The sequence below is a fragment of the Diaporthe citri genome, assembly GCF_014595645.1.
Source record: "Diaporthe citri strain NFHF-8-4 chromosome Unknown scaffold_1, whole genome shotgun sequence".
Taxonomy (NCBI): Eukaryota; Fungi; Ascomycota; class Sordariomycetes; order Diaporthales; family Diaporthaceae; genus Diaporthe; species Diaporthe citri.
The window spans coordinates 8405206-8420826 of NW_025064846.1; the positions used below are offsets into that span (position 1 = coordinate 8405206).

Consider the following 15621-nt stretch of genomic DNA (forward strand, 5'->3'; position numbering starts at 1 on the left):
GAAGGCATCTCGGGTGTGCAATTAGCACTTGCTGCCTGCTACATATTACCAGGACATCATTCGGCAACATTGCCACAATCCACGGGCAGCTGGCGTTGGTCATGACTAGGCGGAAATTTTGTTACCCTTGGTGGCAGCTTGCCATCTGGTTGTCCTGGAAGCCCTACTCTACAAAGACTGCCTCCTGTACAAGCATATATCGGAAGATGCGATTGGTGGGGAGGTTTGCCGACCAACAGATGTCGAAATGAAAAAATGGGTATAAGTTCTAGACCATCCTGGTTCTTGTGCTGACTTTGTGATGACACTCGTCCATTGCGTGCGCCAGCCTGGTGGCGTCTCGTCTGGGTTCCTTTGACAACTTTGTCCGAAAAGTACTTGCGTCTGGCATTCAGTGCCAGAAGGGAACACCGTCTCCTTTTCTTAAAGTCTACGTAATCTATCTGTCCAACGTTGAGCATCGGAAGATCATGTGGATATCAAAGACTTTCGCAAGCGCATTGTCGCTGACGGGCAAGTTTGGGCTGCGGGATCAACACAGTAGCCACCGAACGATCAATATCCAAGCGTCATTGGAGAACCTCGGTGTGGGCCCAAGCCTAGTTCTAGACTTTGTTTCTGCGAAACGTGCAAATTATGTGCTATCTATGTTTGTGGCTTTCAGAACACCTGAGTTCGCTGTCATGTGTCATGAGAGGGCAGATTTCACTTGTGAGACAAAAGAAATACATGGATCTGTGTTACAATTTGCATCATAAATCTGCCACAGCAAATTTCGCATGGCTATAAGTCTTTCGTGAACACAAAGCCATCATACTACATACTGACAGACTGAGGGGAGGAGAACCGCCAAAGCCTACTGTTTGCCTATCTCGGCAAGCAGTCGGGAAATGCTACAGCCATTGAGAATGTACAGGCGTCTTGGAGCGATGGTTTGGATAAACCCATGCTTCTCCCAGATTGTCGGGAATGAATACAGAAGAGGGCTTGGAAGGCCTGGCTCCCTGGCCTAGGTTCGAGCAGAGTTTCTCTTTGCTCAAGCCTGAAGCAATAGCGTGCATTGCAGTGAGATTGCGACTCGAGGCCCCTTGACTCATACGTAGCGCAGCTTGCCTGCTGAACCGGAAGAGGACAGGAAATGATATTGCTGCATGATCCTTGGCTGCTGGCTTATAACTGCTCCTGCATCACAGCTCGTCTGTCCAGCTCTAGCAGAGGCATTGCAGAGGGAATGAGAGGCCGAGTTAGGGAATATTCATAATTGCACGATCCTCAGAGCAATTACGGGGAGATGCACTTGTGTGTGACCTGGCTCACCTGGATTAACTTCTACGACGTTCGATCAAGGTTTGATGGTGGCCCCATAATGACCAAGACACCTTGAAAAGGGACTTGCTTTTATTACACTCAAAGTTTATAGTATCAGAAAGAGAGTATCCAGTGGAAAGCTTGTCTCTGCAATGTTCAAAACAAACAACTGGCATATCTAGGATCGGGGGAAACCTGATCTCTATTGTCCCTGTCCTCTTCCACGATCTGTTTGAGCTGTCGCATCTCCTCTGTAAACAGGATTCTGAGACCTGGGTTGCACTGGAATAGATTGGGATGATTAAGAGCTGGGTCTTCCTATGTTCCCACAGGGTTTCTTGGCCAGATGCCTGGCGACATCGCCGCAATCTCCGTCATTCTCGTTGTTGATATCCTGTCGATGTCTCTTTGTTGGCGCCGTGGCCGTTTTCTTGTTGCCAGCTGCTGCCGAAGGCCTGATGACAGTCTCATCCTCCTTTCCCCCGTCAGCCTCATCATCATCATCGTCATCATCATCCCGTCGAACAAGAGCCGCATTGGTCTTTTTCTTGAACTCGTTCGCCGAAGGGAAAGACATGAGGGGGTGGAGGCGCCCACCGGGCGAGATACTGAAGTTGACGTGACTAAAAGCCGGCCGGAACGTGAGCAGGCCATCGGCGGTACGGATGTCCCTCGCAAACTCCATACACGAGGCCACCGTCTTCTAATTCTGCGTCTGGTGAGCTATGCCATGTCTCTTTATTCCTTGCGTCATCTGGAAATTTGACCGACATCCAATCAGCCATCACCTTCCGGAAGGAGTTGACGTACATGGATATCCTGCGCCATCTGTTCTCGTCGAATTTTCCCCGTCCTTCTTATTCTTCTTGTTCTTAGCGGTCTTTCTAACTGTGGTGCCAGCCATTTTGGGGAAAGGAGTACCGGCTTTGGCAGCCTTGGTGTTGCCTGCCTTGTCAACATCCTCAGACTTGCGGGGAGCAGCCATGGAGGGAGCTGCTGTTGTCGCTGTCGAGCGAAAAAGGGAAACGTTAGGTGATGACAGGCTGCTGCTGGTTGCTAGTGGGCAAATTGTTGTTCTTGTGCAACGGCGGCATTTCATGGATCACCCAAGGCGACGAGGTGTCAGGCTGGGTAGAGAAGGAGGCACAAGCGCTTGCGTGTGCTGGCGAGTGCTCCTTTGAAAAGTCACCTGAGTTTAGTTAGGTATTGAAGGGCACCAGGGAGAACCGTTTTTTGAAAGGTGAAAAGGTAAGAGATGCGCCAGGTCCGGGGGGACGGAAACGTGGGAGAAGGAGGAAAGGGAGAGAGGCTGTCGGCTTTTTCGCTTCGATTACAGAATGTACGGAGGTAGGTGACCCTCCGCTGTGATCGCTTCGTTCGAAGATATGGAGTGGACTTCTTGATTGACAACTACATGGTTAAATACCTCCGCTTAGAGTTGTAATACAATCATAGTGCTGACCTTTTCTGCTGTCAGTGTTACAGGTCGAACTTTCTAAGTAGTTTGTGTGTCACTTATTTACTTTGTACGATGACCCTTCCAAATTAAATCACGAGCAAATCAAGCGCTACATGAGTATCGAATGAACAACTGAAGTGAAATCTGCGCCTAGACCCGATTTCAATGACGGAAGACATTTCGGCTCCTTCACTCCCTCACGGAACCCCAGCTGGGATCGCTTCGTCAAGCAGTCACAGGCACCGGGCGCCGCATTATTTTAGCCATTTTCCTTCAGTCGACCCGACCAGTCAAGAATCTTTGACTTGCGGCGTAGGATTTATGGACCGTAATTTTGAAATGGTCTGATAAAATATGACCTATGATAAGACGACAATACCGGATAAAGCGGAATGGATTATTGACAGTAAGGGCACAGGAGGCAGAAGCTGTTCGCCCCGGGGGGGGGGGGGCTCAATACTGCTTCTGCTAATCTCTGGTGGCGATCTGAGGGCAGGTTCCCGGTCTGAGTGAAGAGAGGGAGACGGCTACCTACAATTAGGCGGTGGAAATATAGACGCTGGGGATTGGATTGCATATGGTTATCTCATCCAGGCAACTGGATCACCATCGGGAGTCGACTTGCTTCACTTAGTTCTAGAAAAACCATGATCTACATGTGTAATGTATGCGCATTTGTGTGATTGCAAATTTTCTTTTTCGCTAAGCTACCTCGCTGCAGCCATGTCATTTTCAGAAATGACCCTGGTAGAAGCTGTCTTGCAGAGAAATTCTGGTGCGTTGATACCCGACCCAGCTTCTCTTCCAGCCCAGATAGCCGGGGGCCACCTTTCAGAGTCGGCCCCTAATGGATCGAGAGCTGCTCAAGAGATTAACCTGATTCCGCGCTGGTTGCGGCATCATGAGAGGCATGTTGGCGTGCACCGCAACAGGCAATCTGCCTAGTGATCATGCGATAACCGACGTTTGCGTATCGCTTGACTGTGTATACAACGTTTTTCTTCTAAAACGGCGAATCCGGCGCATGCTGCATTGTTTCGGCGAGGACTGCATCTTCCAGGTTTTGTACCTCTTCTGAGTACAAGCACTCTGCCAGATTGATTGTCGAATTCGCTCAAAGCGTGGATCGCTTCTGGTCACGAGCGGTTCCTTCTAATTCAAATGTTATCCTGTCGGTCGACTCCATGGCTGTTGAGATGAAAGTTGGTGCGAAGCCTTGCTGACACACGCATTTCCTGGCCTCGATTTCATCTTCCGCACGCGAACATGGTCTTTTACGTCAAATGATCTAAGCCGCCCCAAAATGCATGTGGTAGGCACGGTTCCACAGCGAGTGTGACCCAGAGATGGAGCAAGGGTCTCGGCTGTAGGCGGACCAAACTCGACAGTAGATGTATTGACATCCGCTAGGTGTTCAATGAATCCTCCTCTTAGTTCCAGTATCGGCTCGCTGCGCAGGCTAGAAGGGTTTGAGCTGAGAAGAAACTGTATCGTGTATCTTGGTAAATAGAGGGAACTGCCTGGTCGTATATGGGCCGGGCGAGGAGGCATAATAAGGCGGGCCGACGCATCTGCATCCTAAGCCTGGCCGCGCTGCGCATGCGACGTGCCACCGTCGTCGATTCCCTGGAACGCACCGGGTATGCGGAGATTCGAATAGGAGCTGCGTGTTGTTGAGCTGCGGGTGCTGTGTGATGCGGGTGGGAGCGGCGCGGATAGCAGGCCGAAGACGCTCGAGCTCGAGGCTGCGGATGACGCAGAGGGGACTGCTGAGCGGCCTTGCAGGCGGTTGTCCTCAGCACGAAGGCCATCTCTGATCAAATCCCGCAGGAACTCGGGTATGTCATGCCAATTCCCAGCTCTCGCGGCGTCGATGAACCGTAGAGGGAACAGGTCCTGAGGGGAAACGTGGGTGATCCTTTCTCGCATGTGCGAGATCTCGCCGGTCTCCACGGCGTTCTTGAACCACTGCTCCCAAGCCTCGTCCACAGGCAAAGACAGATCCCCTGAGTTTCTGGCCGCGACCCGCTGCCGAAGCTGCTCATTCAACGCAATGCCGACGCTCTCCAACTCGCCATCGCTATCATCCTCGTCGACCTCGGCCATTGTGTCGTCCTCCTCGGTCTCTGGGCTATCGGCCGAGCCTGAGGTGTTGGCGCGGACCTCGCGGTCGAGCCAGTGGGACATGCCGTCGGCTGCTGTGTCGCGGATGGTGGTGTTCTGTTCCCGCTCGTACCGGACCTTTGCCCATTTCGTGCCCTCCCATTTTGTCAAGCCGGCAATTTCGCTTGGGGTGAGGCGCAGGGCGTCAAATGCGCGGAACATTCTCCGGTGCCATTGCCATCTGCTGAGCCGAGTTCGGTGGGTGGGGTTGGTGTAGTCTAGACCTGGGTACTTGGCTTCTGCGGTGTCGAGATGGCCGTAGAAGGAGTGGACCTCCTGGCGGACCTCGAGGATCAGGTGTCGTTGTAGGAGGGCATGGAAGTTCTGGGGCTCCTGGGGCTTTGGTTTGGGGAACATCTGCTCGTAGACGAGCTGGTCGACCGGGCGCCCCTTCATATTGGCCAGAAAGGTGACGTGGATGGCGTCGGTCGTGTAGGGACGAGGCCGTTCTCTGCAAGTGAGGGGTCCCCGTGGACTTGTCACCAGTCGTGCTGTGGTGGTTGGCCGTTGGCCGTTGACAGGCAGGATGAATGCTGATGATAAGGAATGTAGCTTTTTAATAAGTGACTGGTTTGTGTGTTGTGTTGTGTTGTATTGTGTTGTGGCCCGGTATGGAATAGCAGCCGTGGAAGTTTGATTTGCTGAGAATGATTCACGGTCAGACGCGCGGTGCCGTGTGCCGCTGGTACTTGGACGGAGGGAGAGAAGGAGGTCGAGTTGGGTGCAGGCAGTCGATCAGGGCGGTCCTAGGTCGGGTTCACGTACGCGGTGGAGGGTAGGAGCCTTGGAAGGGAGACGGCCTGGGGAGAAGGGGAGCCAGGGAGGACAGGGAAGGGCAGGTGGGTAGTAGGTAAGTAATGCCGTGAGGTTTGTTGCGGAGGAGTGAACAGGGCGGAGGAGGCAGAAGTAGAAGCAGGAGGCAGAGGCAGAGGCAGGCGGGAGGTTTGCTTTTGACTGACCAGCCCTGCGTGACAGACACTGGCTGATGAAGGGGACGGACCGGGACCGGGCCCTTGAGTGGCAGGTGCAAGTCGCATTTTCGACAGGTGAGACTTGTGACTTGGCCGTGCCTCCACCCTCCGCCTGGAGGCCACTGGACGACGGGAGATGACAGGTACCCAGGGATCCGAGCCCAGGGTGCTCAGGTACTGCAGAGAGTACATGCAATGCGCGCCTGCATCCACTAAGATGATGTGTGCAGGGGTGCTGAGGTGTGTGGAGGCCATGTGCCGTGGGCCTGGACTTTTTACGGGTGTGCCAGCCGGTACCAAAGTACCTGTCACTTTGCAGCCCTGCCCTGCTGCGTACGGCTACTGTACACCATCCCCCCCTAGTCGCCTGCCTACCTGGTAGTCCCCAGCCCTTGCCAGGTACCTGGGTACCGGCTGGCTGGGGCAGCAGCAGGACAAGAGGAGGCACATGGTGTTGTCATCGTAAATACCTGCCTTCAAGGTATGTTATCTGATGCCCGACGGTAGGGCCAGTTCACCCTGTGATGTTATAGAAGGGGAGACTTATAATGGAGCTCCTTTGGGTTGTCAAGAAGCAGGGCCCGTGAGGACCGTGTGCGCAGTACTGTGTACGTATTTACATTGGTGAACACGGTAGAATGCAGCAGAATGCAGAAAATGGTGATCAGTCATGGCTGCGGTCACCCGGTTTCTGGGTAATTCTGGGGGTCGTCATTTGCAAGCCGGAAATGATTCAAGCCCTCGCTACCTCGGGACCATGCGATCCAACACGGAACAACAGGCTTGTTCTGTCCTGTCCGCGACCAGACAGACCGACAGACCACAGGGCCAGCCAGAGTCCAGACGTGACCTCGTCGTCAGTCTCCGCTTGACCATGCCCACGCCCCTTCCAGGTGTTTGAGTGACGGCGGGACCGCCTGAAAGCAGCATTCCTGGATCGATTCCTCGCCGTCTCGCCTCGCCTCGCCTCACCTGGCCTCACGCCTGCAAGCGGCAGTCAGACATGGAAGAAGAATCAATCAAGATGAAAATGATGATTTTGAAGGGAAAAAATAGCTCGAAGAAAAATCAAACTCTGTAAGGGCACTGAATCATGGCGAGACGTTGCCAACGCCCCTTTATCTCTCCGAAAATGGACATCCAGCTGGACGATCGGATCTACACTGCTGCCGCCGTCTGCCACATTTTACCCCGTAAAACGGACATTGCTTCTTGGTCTTTGCTTTCGCCGGCTCCTTTTCCCCTTGTGCATGCTTGTTGCCTCCGGTCTAGATTCGGTCCCAGAGGGCATTACTCGCTGTGGGGTGCCAAGCTGGGACAGGGCAGGGCGACCGGCATCCTCCACGACTGGCCATCGGCACCCGAACTTTTGACGCGGTCCGTCAAGTCGTTTTCATTCCGGGCTGGACGCACGCGCTACCGTAGCCAGCCAGCGGAATGTTTTAGCTACGCCCGGCCAATCTATCTGGAGTATCATCTACTTTTACCACTAGAGGTCTTCTTTCGGACCTGCCCATGCTTCCATGCCAGTCGCTAATGATCATGACAACAAGGCATGCCCTCGGCCCTGCCCATTTCGCCCGTGTCATCTCCGTGTCTCTCGTCTCGTCCATCATCTTCGCACATGACGAGGCCATCAGCAAACAAACCCCCTCCCGACCCGTCACACCACGCTCGCCCGCCCCCGTGACAGACCAGCTCGGCCGACCACACACCGCTGCACCTTGCAACTTGCACGTAGCCATAACGGAACAGCACAGCACAGCACAGCACAGCACAGCACACAGGCTAGACCGACACGAGGGTGGGGCCGTGGCCGCCGTCCCAGCGGCCCCCAACACCGCCGAATGAGATGCCACCACGGCGCCCTTCAACCTCATCACAAACAAGGCCCGGCTCCCCCGGCGGCCCTTCGTCGCGGCCCATTCAACTCACATTCCTCCGGCCCGCCCAACTGGCCCTCTCGCTCCTTGCTGGCCTTTGTTGTCCCCCCTCCCCTTTGTCATCTCGCCTCTGTCGCTGATTCATCGCCTGAGGCCCAATCGCCGCCTGTCCCGAGCAAGAGGGAAAACAGTATCCCCTCCCCGGGCCCCCTTCCCCCTCCTCCACCCCATGCCTGTCTGCTTGCTTTGCTGACCCGCCCGCCGGTGTCTGTTGTCATCGGCACCGGCGGCGTTCTTTTGTCCCACTACCTCCTAGCTCCAAACCCGGGCCGCTTTACAGCGGCCATGGCAAGCAAGGAAAGCCATCTCTGTTTGCTCTCTAATTTGCCCAATTGATGCCTGGGCCGTCGTCATCCCCCGGCCTTTCTGATCGACTACTGCCGCCAGGTGTGATGAGCTGGTCTGATCAGATCAGATCAGCAGACAGGAGATCCAAGACAAGGGCTTTACCTGCCCGCCCTTCGCGTGGAGTTGTCCGTGGGAGCCTTGGATACGAGTAGACCACGTCGCTGGCCGCACCATCGAGTGCAGAGTTCACGGGTCTTCGCCGGCTCTTTCGGCTCTCAGAAAGGTCCCGCTGAATGTGGACGCGGGCGGCATTGCATACTCTGCCCCGTGGACCGAGTGTGCCCACGGCCAGCGGTTGGATGGTGATATCTCCCGCCAAGAACACACCGCCGCGGGCTGGCGCGATGGGCCCTGCTGAGTGCATGGGCTCATACCCTATCCTTGGGCCGTCTCTCTATTTCTCTTACTCTCCATTCACGTACAAGGTTGAGTTGGGAAGCTACGGGACGGGTCATGGGATGCCGTAACGCACCCGAGGTCCTCATGGCCCAAGCGAGATCAGCTTCACACGCGCGCGCGCTCACATACACATGTGCCAGATGCCATGCATCTATGACTGAGAAGCCAAGGCCTTCGCCTGGGATGTTCTCTTGCCATTACCTCCCGGGACGTGGGCCCAGGCATCGCCAACATTCCAGAGATGGACGAGGGACGCCACGCTGCAGGCGGAGAGGAGACAACCACGGCCAGGTGCGAGCCGCCTATGCCAGCGGCTGCATGTGCTTGACAAGCGCTCCGTAGACATGGACAATTTCATGCAATGCAGGTGGCCCATCGCACCCAGCCTGTTGGGTCGTCCCGCGCCTCAACTCGCTCACTGCCTGCCTGCCGGTAGGTTGGTTTTATCCCTTCGGCCAAGCTATAGATAGGCACTCAGGTATAATGTGTTTGGAGTCGGTGCGTCTCAGATCTGCTAGTACACGAACTTCCGTGAGCTGGGCTTTTATCATTGCTGATCGCAAGTCAACTCCTGATCGTATTTCTCGGCTGGCGCAGGCACTTGTGTCCAAGGCGCTCTGATAAAGAGGGAGACCTGGTGCTTCAATGTACACCAGTGCCTGTAACCTAAGACCTGGGCAATCCTCGGAGGCAGATACCACTCCACGAAGCGAGCCGCACATGAGCTATGAGCCAACCAGCGATCCAACTGAACCTCGCACAACGTGACCATCATTTCAGCACGTCAGAAAAGTGAGCATGGTTGTGGTCACCATCCTTGGCGGTAGGTAAGGTAACCGTGAAGTGAACACGCCGTGGCAAAATGTGATGCCAAGGCAAAAAGAACCATCAACATGGCAAACATCACATAGGAGAATCAGCATATCGGAATGTGGATAGACTGTAGGCATCGAATCACTACACTCGTGCGGGTAGACACTATGAGCCTAATATATGCAGAAACCAACACGACCATACGGGGCTCTTAAAGCAGCTATGCTTGCCAAGGCACCAAACCTATTTTGCGAATACGTTGCATGGAGTACTAACGTGCAACCCAGCGAAATAAGTTGATGACTTTGTTATTCCGGCAGACAAAATCGCTTTAGGCACCAGCTGGCTAGAAAAGCATATTGGTCTCTATATAGTAGTAAGGAGATGGCCAAGTCCACCGACGCCCAGCGAACGCTTTCTTGCATATGACATCTTCCAAAGCCGTCTCAAAGAGAAGAAGTTGTGTTGATCACATGTAGGTCCCCCAACGCTACCCATGCCGGCCCATCACCAGGCGGAGATGCCAGAAATTATTAAGTCCCTCCGTAATACAATTATAGCAGCGCGCTCTGAAAATCCTTGTCCTGTCTCTCATCCTCCATCTTTCGCCGTTCATGGTCATCGTTGTCGTCGTCGATCGTAATGATAATGACTCGTCACCCGCTTCGTTTCTGTGCTTGGGCTATTCATGTCCGTGTATATCCAAATCAGACTTGTCCAAGACTTCCACAGACCTACCTCATTCATCCTGGCCCCACGCCGGCTCGGTAGGGTACCTCCGGCCACTGACGCCCTTGATCTCCGGACTAGGTGCCCTCTCCCTTTCCCTGTCTCTATCTCTGTCTCTATCTCTGTCCCTGTCCCTGTCCCTGTCCCTGTCCCTGTCCCTGTCCTCGTATCCGCTCCCTCCCCTCCGCCTCCTGTCCCTCTCAGCACCATACCTTTCCCGATCCCGCAGGTCAAAAGCCTCATGCCTGTATCTGTCCACGTCAGCATGGCTGCTCGTCCTTCGCGGATTCTCCGGCCTGCGCAGATACCTCGCCTCCTTCTCCTTCCTGCTCCGCGGCTTCTCCCTCGGGTCAACGTCGTCCCATTCTGGCGGCGCGTCCCTGCTCCGGCGGGGCGGCCTGTCCCGGTCTCGTTCGTATGCATCCCTCTCGCGGTCTCGACGATCACGTTCCCGCTCCCGGAGCCTCCGTCTCCGGCGCCGATCTCGCTCCTCTGAGTCGGAAGCACTCTGGTCGTCGTACGACCAACTGCGGCTCACTTTCGAGGCGCCAGGAAGGCTGTCCTTTGAGAGCCGGTCGATCCGGTCAATGGGTATGGTGCCACTTCCGCTGCTGTTTATGTTACGCCGAGGCGGCTTGTCCGAGCCTATCGGGAGTATGGTGGAGAATTTATCGATTTTATCCTTAGCCCAGTCCTTTGCTCCCTCGAATGGCGCCGCGCTCTTCCTCCTGCCGCTTTGCACCGGGGAATCTCGACCATCGGGTCGTATCTTGACTCCGCCATCTGCCCTGTCCGCCCTGAGGCTAGGGACTTGGACCGCGGGCGACCCGCCGGGTACGAGCGGTGGAATGCCCCGGGGAAGGCGTGGCAGAGTCCGCGACGTGCGCGTATCGTGTTGCGACCTTGGGACCGCGGGCCGGAGGAGCATGGTGTCCAGAACCCCGTCTCGACCGCGGACTCATGTCAGCTTCGGACCCTGAATCATCGCTGCTGAAGCCCCGTCGAGGGTGAGAATGCCGCCTCGGCGGGACGGATCTTCCAGGGTGCAGATGTACAGATGAAAACTGCTCCTGGGGAGATGGATAGTCCGAGAAGGACCGTCGCCGCGCGCGCTCTTCCCGAGCTATGTCTTCTGCCGAAGAGCCGTTCCTCCTGGCCCTCTCCATCCTTTCGGGGGACACGCGCAGAGGAGCGCCCCTCGGATATCGCGACGTGTGACCTGGGCTGACATGTGCGAAGAACGGAGGGCGGTGGTTGAAGTAATCGGATGCGAGATTCGCTGGCCTGGGTCGGGCAGCTGACCCGCCTGCTGAGTCTGGCGCTGGGACATGGGAGTATGCGTCCTTCATGCGATCGGCCGCAGACGGGAAGGTCGGCCTGGGCGAGGCCTTTGGTGTCGCCTCCTTGCGGAGCTTCTCGCCGCAGGCTGCATGCCATGCGGTGATGTCAGGATCCGGCGCGGCAGGGAAAGCGGTGGCAGAGATGTCCTTGGGGAAGGGCTCGCCGGTGTCGGGATTCTTCAGGTCCCAATTCTTGACCGCGAACATTATGTAGGGCACATGCTCCTCAGGCTCGAGCAGGATCTGAATGGACTGCCAGCGGACGAAGCCCCTAGGGGTCAGGGATGGTACGGTGGGTGCCTCGTAGTCATTTTCCGTAGGCTGGAGAGTGTGCTGGCAGCCAAAGACCTGCCAGATGAAGGAGATGGACTCGTTTGGAGCATTCACGAAGAGTCCTGGCGGCCGGAGGGCGGCCACGGGTCAGCAAACACAGGTTGCGACACAGCTCAGCATGTCGCCGCAACGTCGGCATGCCGTGGGTGGGCGGGGGAGAGGGGCTCACGGTCATAGTCGCCGCCGACGGCCTTGTAGAAGGCAGCAAGCTTGGCAGGGCTAAGGGTCTGGTCCTGCTTGTCGCCGATGTTGTTGATCTACAAGGACGGACGAAGCGGGTGTTGTTAGCGGCCTGACCCGTTCGGCGCGGGGCAACAATACACTAGACTGGCTGCTGCTGCTGCTGGGCAGACCAGGAGCCAGCGTCAAGCGCAACTCACAATGTACAGCGCGATGGCGCGCAAGAGGGCGTCGAGGACCTTGGTCGGGGTCTTGTTGGCCTCGTAGAGATAACCGTAGAAGTCCTTCGCATCGACAGCTGGCTTTGGCATGGGCATGGGCTTGGGCATGGGCTCCGAGGCTGTGGCGGCGGTGGCCATGGCGATGGCGATGGCGTCGCTCACATCAGCCTGGCCTGGCCGTTGCGGGGGTTTTGCGGGTTGCGAGCGGGTGCAGGCGCGGATCCGTCAGTGTGCGATGGATGCTAAGCTATGTATGTATGTATGTACGCATGTGCATGTGTCGAGAGAACAATGCGCGCGAGTATAATTCGTCTTGTGTGTGTAAACACAGGGCCTCCACCTTCAATCTGACAGCAGCGTCATCGGGCGGCCCAGGGTCAGGGTGGAAGTGCTGGAGCGGGTTGGCGGCGGCAGGCCTGGGAGACATCAAACAACCCGCGGCGACATGGGACGAAGAGGGTATATTCAAGCTTGGGACGAGCAGCAAGCTGACGGCCTGGGCAGTGTCAGAGGTAGAGAGGCACAGAGGCAGAGCAGAGTAGGTAGAGAAAAAAGAGTCAGGATGACAGCCGACTGACCGAGTGACCGGCCGCGGTCGACAAGACGCCGCTTCTAATCTTGGACATGCAGGTCAACAGTGCCTAACTGCCTAGGCAAAGGCTTGGGTGCGACAGCGTGCAGCAGCAAGGTGCAGCTCGAAGGTTGTTAGGTGGGCTGGTGGGCCGGCAGAGCTTCATCGAGACGGCCCCAGGGAGATGGCATCAGCATCCATCAGCTGCTGGTGGCTGGGGCCTGCTGGTGATGGACAGGGGGCCACCCGTGCTCCCGAGGCCCACTAACAGGGCGGACCAGCCAGCCAGGCTGGGACACTCCGGGGAATACTGGGGGGCCCACCCACCTGGGCATCCTGGGCATACTGCGATTTATTAGGCCAGCATTTATGATCCCATACTCTGCGTCCACCGCCATTCCTTTGCAATCACAGCCCGGTACACGACGCCTCACTTTGTGATAATGATCTGGGGACCACAGACTATTATTTTTGGGGCGGACAATCCACGGCCAAAGAGCAGGGAGTAGGTCCGCAAGTCGCATCTTCGGCGCGAACCATCCACTCTCTTGCGGCCCAGATACCCAAGCCAGGCAGTAATAGTACAGTAAGCACGCATGTGAGCAGCTCCTCACCAGGGCCCAACCAGCTCGTACAGCCCGAGCAGTGCTCCAGCCAGCGGGAACAGCGATCGCACGAGGTTCAGCACCCTCCACTTGACCAACAGGTCCCTGACAGCCTCGGCGCTGAGGTGGCCTGCCGTGCCCGCCGCCACCCCCAGTAGCGCCTGGTTGGTTGCGTCCATGAAGAAGACGGTGAATGGCACAATGCCCACCGTGAGAGCTGCAGCCCCGACGTACTTGCCCCAGCCGCGACTCTGCCTGCTGCGATCGTACATCAGGTAGCCGTAGCCGAGCAGCGAGACGGCCGCCACCTGCGGGCCGAGCACCTTGCCCTTGTTGTATATGCCTGCCCACTGCTGCGCGAGGATCTGCGATGGCACCGCCGAGCTGGTCGACAGCAGGCCCGGGATGGCAAGCGCCGAGAGCATCGCCTGCCCGCCTGTGTGCGTTGTCGGTCCTCCAGTCAGCTTACCGCTGCCCAGCCGTGGTCTGCGCGAGAGGGGTGGTGGGGGTCTTACCCGAATTCCATGCAGAGCCGAGAATGCCCGCCGACGCGGCGAGGATGGTGGTAGGCTGCAAGCCGGCCATTTTCGATCTTGTTGATCTCGTCTGGGCTTGTCTTGACGACGCTGGATTGGGTGCAGCTGATCCGGCCTCCAAACAATTTGCAGCAGGTCCCTTTATACGGGAACGGACTCGGTGCTCAACGGAATGACGAAGGATCGCCGTCCTGGCCCGAGCCGTCTTAGCTACCTAGCTCGGTAGCTACGTAAGTACTCGGCGGTTCGCATAGCAATCGCTGCGGATGAATCACGGCCTGTCCAAAATGTCCGATACAACAGAACAAAGCAGTTTGCAGGAAGTACAGCGCCCAAGCCCGACAGGCTGATCGTCGTAGAAGCTGACCTGCAGTGCACAAAATGTACGTCTCGCGCTCAAGATTGTTTACAATCAAAAAAGCATTGGAATCCCCCCCTCCACCCCCCTCCGCTCCACCAGTGCCTGCAAATGTCACCTTGTGGCATTGGGAAAGTATCGGTAGGCGACCAGGTCAATCATCTTGTCCGGAGCACGCATGTCGACATCCCTGAGCGACATGAAGCTCTCAAACCCACACCTCTCCAGGATCTTCTGACTCGCACCATTTGCAGCGTCTATGACCGCCACGAGCTGCTCATCCACCACCGTCGCCGCCCCGCCAGCGGCACCCACCGAGCTGGCTGTCACCTTCCTCCCAACCACTCCCTCCCGGGGCAGGCGCGTCCACATGTCCAAGAATGCCGCCAGGAACTCCGTAGCTATGCCCTTGCCCCAGTGCTCCTTCCGGATCATATAACCCACCTCGGGCCAGCCGAGCTGTGGCCCGGCGGCGGCGTCGTCAGGCGGCTGCTCAAAGGCATGCACGCCTCCCTGGCCGATCAACTCGCCTGTATCCCTCAGGCAGATGGCGCAGTTGAAAGTCTTGGTGTCGTTGGGCGGGAGGAAGAGCGCGAGTTTCCTTGCAGCCTCCTCCCTGTCTATATCGACTCGCCCGGCGGTAGTCCAATGCATCACCTGAGGTTGCTGGCGAAGCGTGTACAAGGCATCGAGGTCGGAGTGGATGAACGGCCGCAAGACGAGCCGCGGCGTGGTTCTGTGTGGGCGGCCCGAACTTTGAGGAAGCGTCGGCAGGGTTGTGCGGACACTGACCCAATCCCCGGGTTTGTAGGGCACAAGAGAGGGCATGACTTGTTGTCTGACCAGCAATTTGAGGTGAAAGAAAAACTTTCGAATGTCTGAAAGGTTGGCGACTGCCTCGCTCCTCCCTCATCCTATGTGTCTCTTCTCATTTTCTGTCATTTTATTCTATTGCTCAGCTGCATTGGCCTACCGGATTGTGACTCACCAGGGCTTCTCTTCTGTCTACCCATTTCATACAACATTGTGTTGTTAGAGTCTCCAGCTGGGGGGAAAGTAACCCAGCTGGGCCAGCACGGGCAGGGGTCTCGCCCGTTTTTACTAGCGTGGAAACGAGGCCGTGCAGCCTGGACGACATCATCATCCATCTACATTACGGATTAGGAGGTGGCTTCAAACACTTTACTTAGCCTTATCTCCTCACCCTGTTCAGGGCACACTCTGAAGACTCAGCCCTCAAGGCGTTGGTCACGTCAACAGCGGGACTTAGTAGACCACTCACTAAAGGCACGGTAGTCCATCTCCTCACCCTGTATCTGCAAGCCCTCAGCTCACGATGAGCGC

General features: G+C 56.5%; 6 protein-coding genes across 6 annotated transcripts; all 6 read right to left on the bottom strand.

The window, feature by feature from the left end:
* Positions 1-1609: 1609 nt before the first annotated feature.
* On the bottom strand, positions 1610-2293 carry INS49_002162 (uncharacterized protein; the record flags this gene model as incomplete). Its single annotated transcript, XM_043162976.1, has 2 exons — positions 1610-2011; positions 2198-2293. 2 exons carry the CDS (start codon positions 2291-2293, stop codon positions 1610-1612), a joined length of 498 nt encoding a protein of 165 aa, XP_043031482.1.
* A 2052-nt stretch (positions 2294-4345) lies between these two features.
* INS49_002163 (uncharacterized protein) lies at positions 4346-5326 on the bottom strand (the record flags this gene model as incomplete). The annotated part of the gene is made up of 1 exon (XM_043162977.1): positions 4346-5326. One exon carries the CDS (start codon positions 5324-5326, stop codon positions 4346-4348), a length of 981 nt encoding a protein of 326 aa, XP_043031483.1.
* Positions 5327-10143: 4817 nt separating this feature from the next.
* On the bottom strand, positions 10144-11061 carry INS49_002164 (uncharacterized protein; the record flags this gene model as incomplete). Its single annotated transcript, XM_043162978.1, has 1 exon — positions 10144-11061. The coding sequence occupies one exon, from the start codon at positions 11059-11061 to the stop codon at positions 10144-10146; it is 918 nt and encodes a 305-aa protein (XP_043031484.1).
* A 53-nt stretch (positions 11062-11114) lies between these two features.
* On the bottom strand, positions 11115-12345 carry INS49_002165 (uncharacterized protein; the record flags this gene model as incomplete). Its single annotated transcript, XM_043162979.1, has 4 exons — positions 11115-11120; positions 11189-11868; positions 11976-12063; positions 12187-12345. 4 exons carry the CDS (start codon positions 12343-12345, stop codon positions 11115-11117), a joined length of 933 nt encoding a protein of 310 aa, XP_043031485.1.
* A 1043-nt stretch (positions 12346-13388) lies between these two features.
* Positions 13389-13968, bottom strand: INS49_002166 (uncharacterized protein; the record flags this gene model as incomplete). Its single annotated transcript, XM_043162980.1, has 2 exons — positions 13389-13819; positions 13899-13968. The coding sequence occupies 2 exons, from the start codon at positions 13966-13968 to the stop codon at positions 13389-13391; spliced, it is 501 nt and encodes a 166-aa protein (XP_043031486.1).
* A 423-nt stretch (positions 13969-14391) lies between these two features.
* Positions 14392-15105, bottom strand: INS49_002167 (uncharacterized protein; the record flags this gene model as incomplete). Its single annotated transcript, XM_043162981.1, has 1 exon — positions 14392-15105. The coding sequence occupies one exon, from the start codon at positions 15103-15105 to the stop codon at positions 14392-14394; it is 714 nt and encodes a 237-aa protein (XP_043031487.1).
* Between the last annotated feature and the right edge of the window lie 516 nt (positions 15106-15621).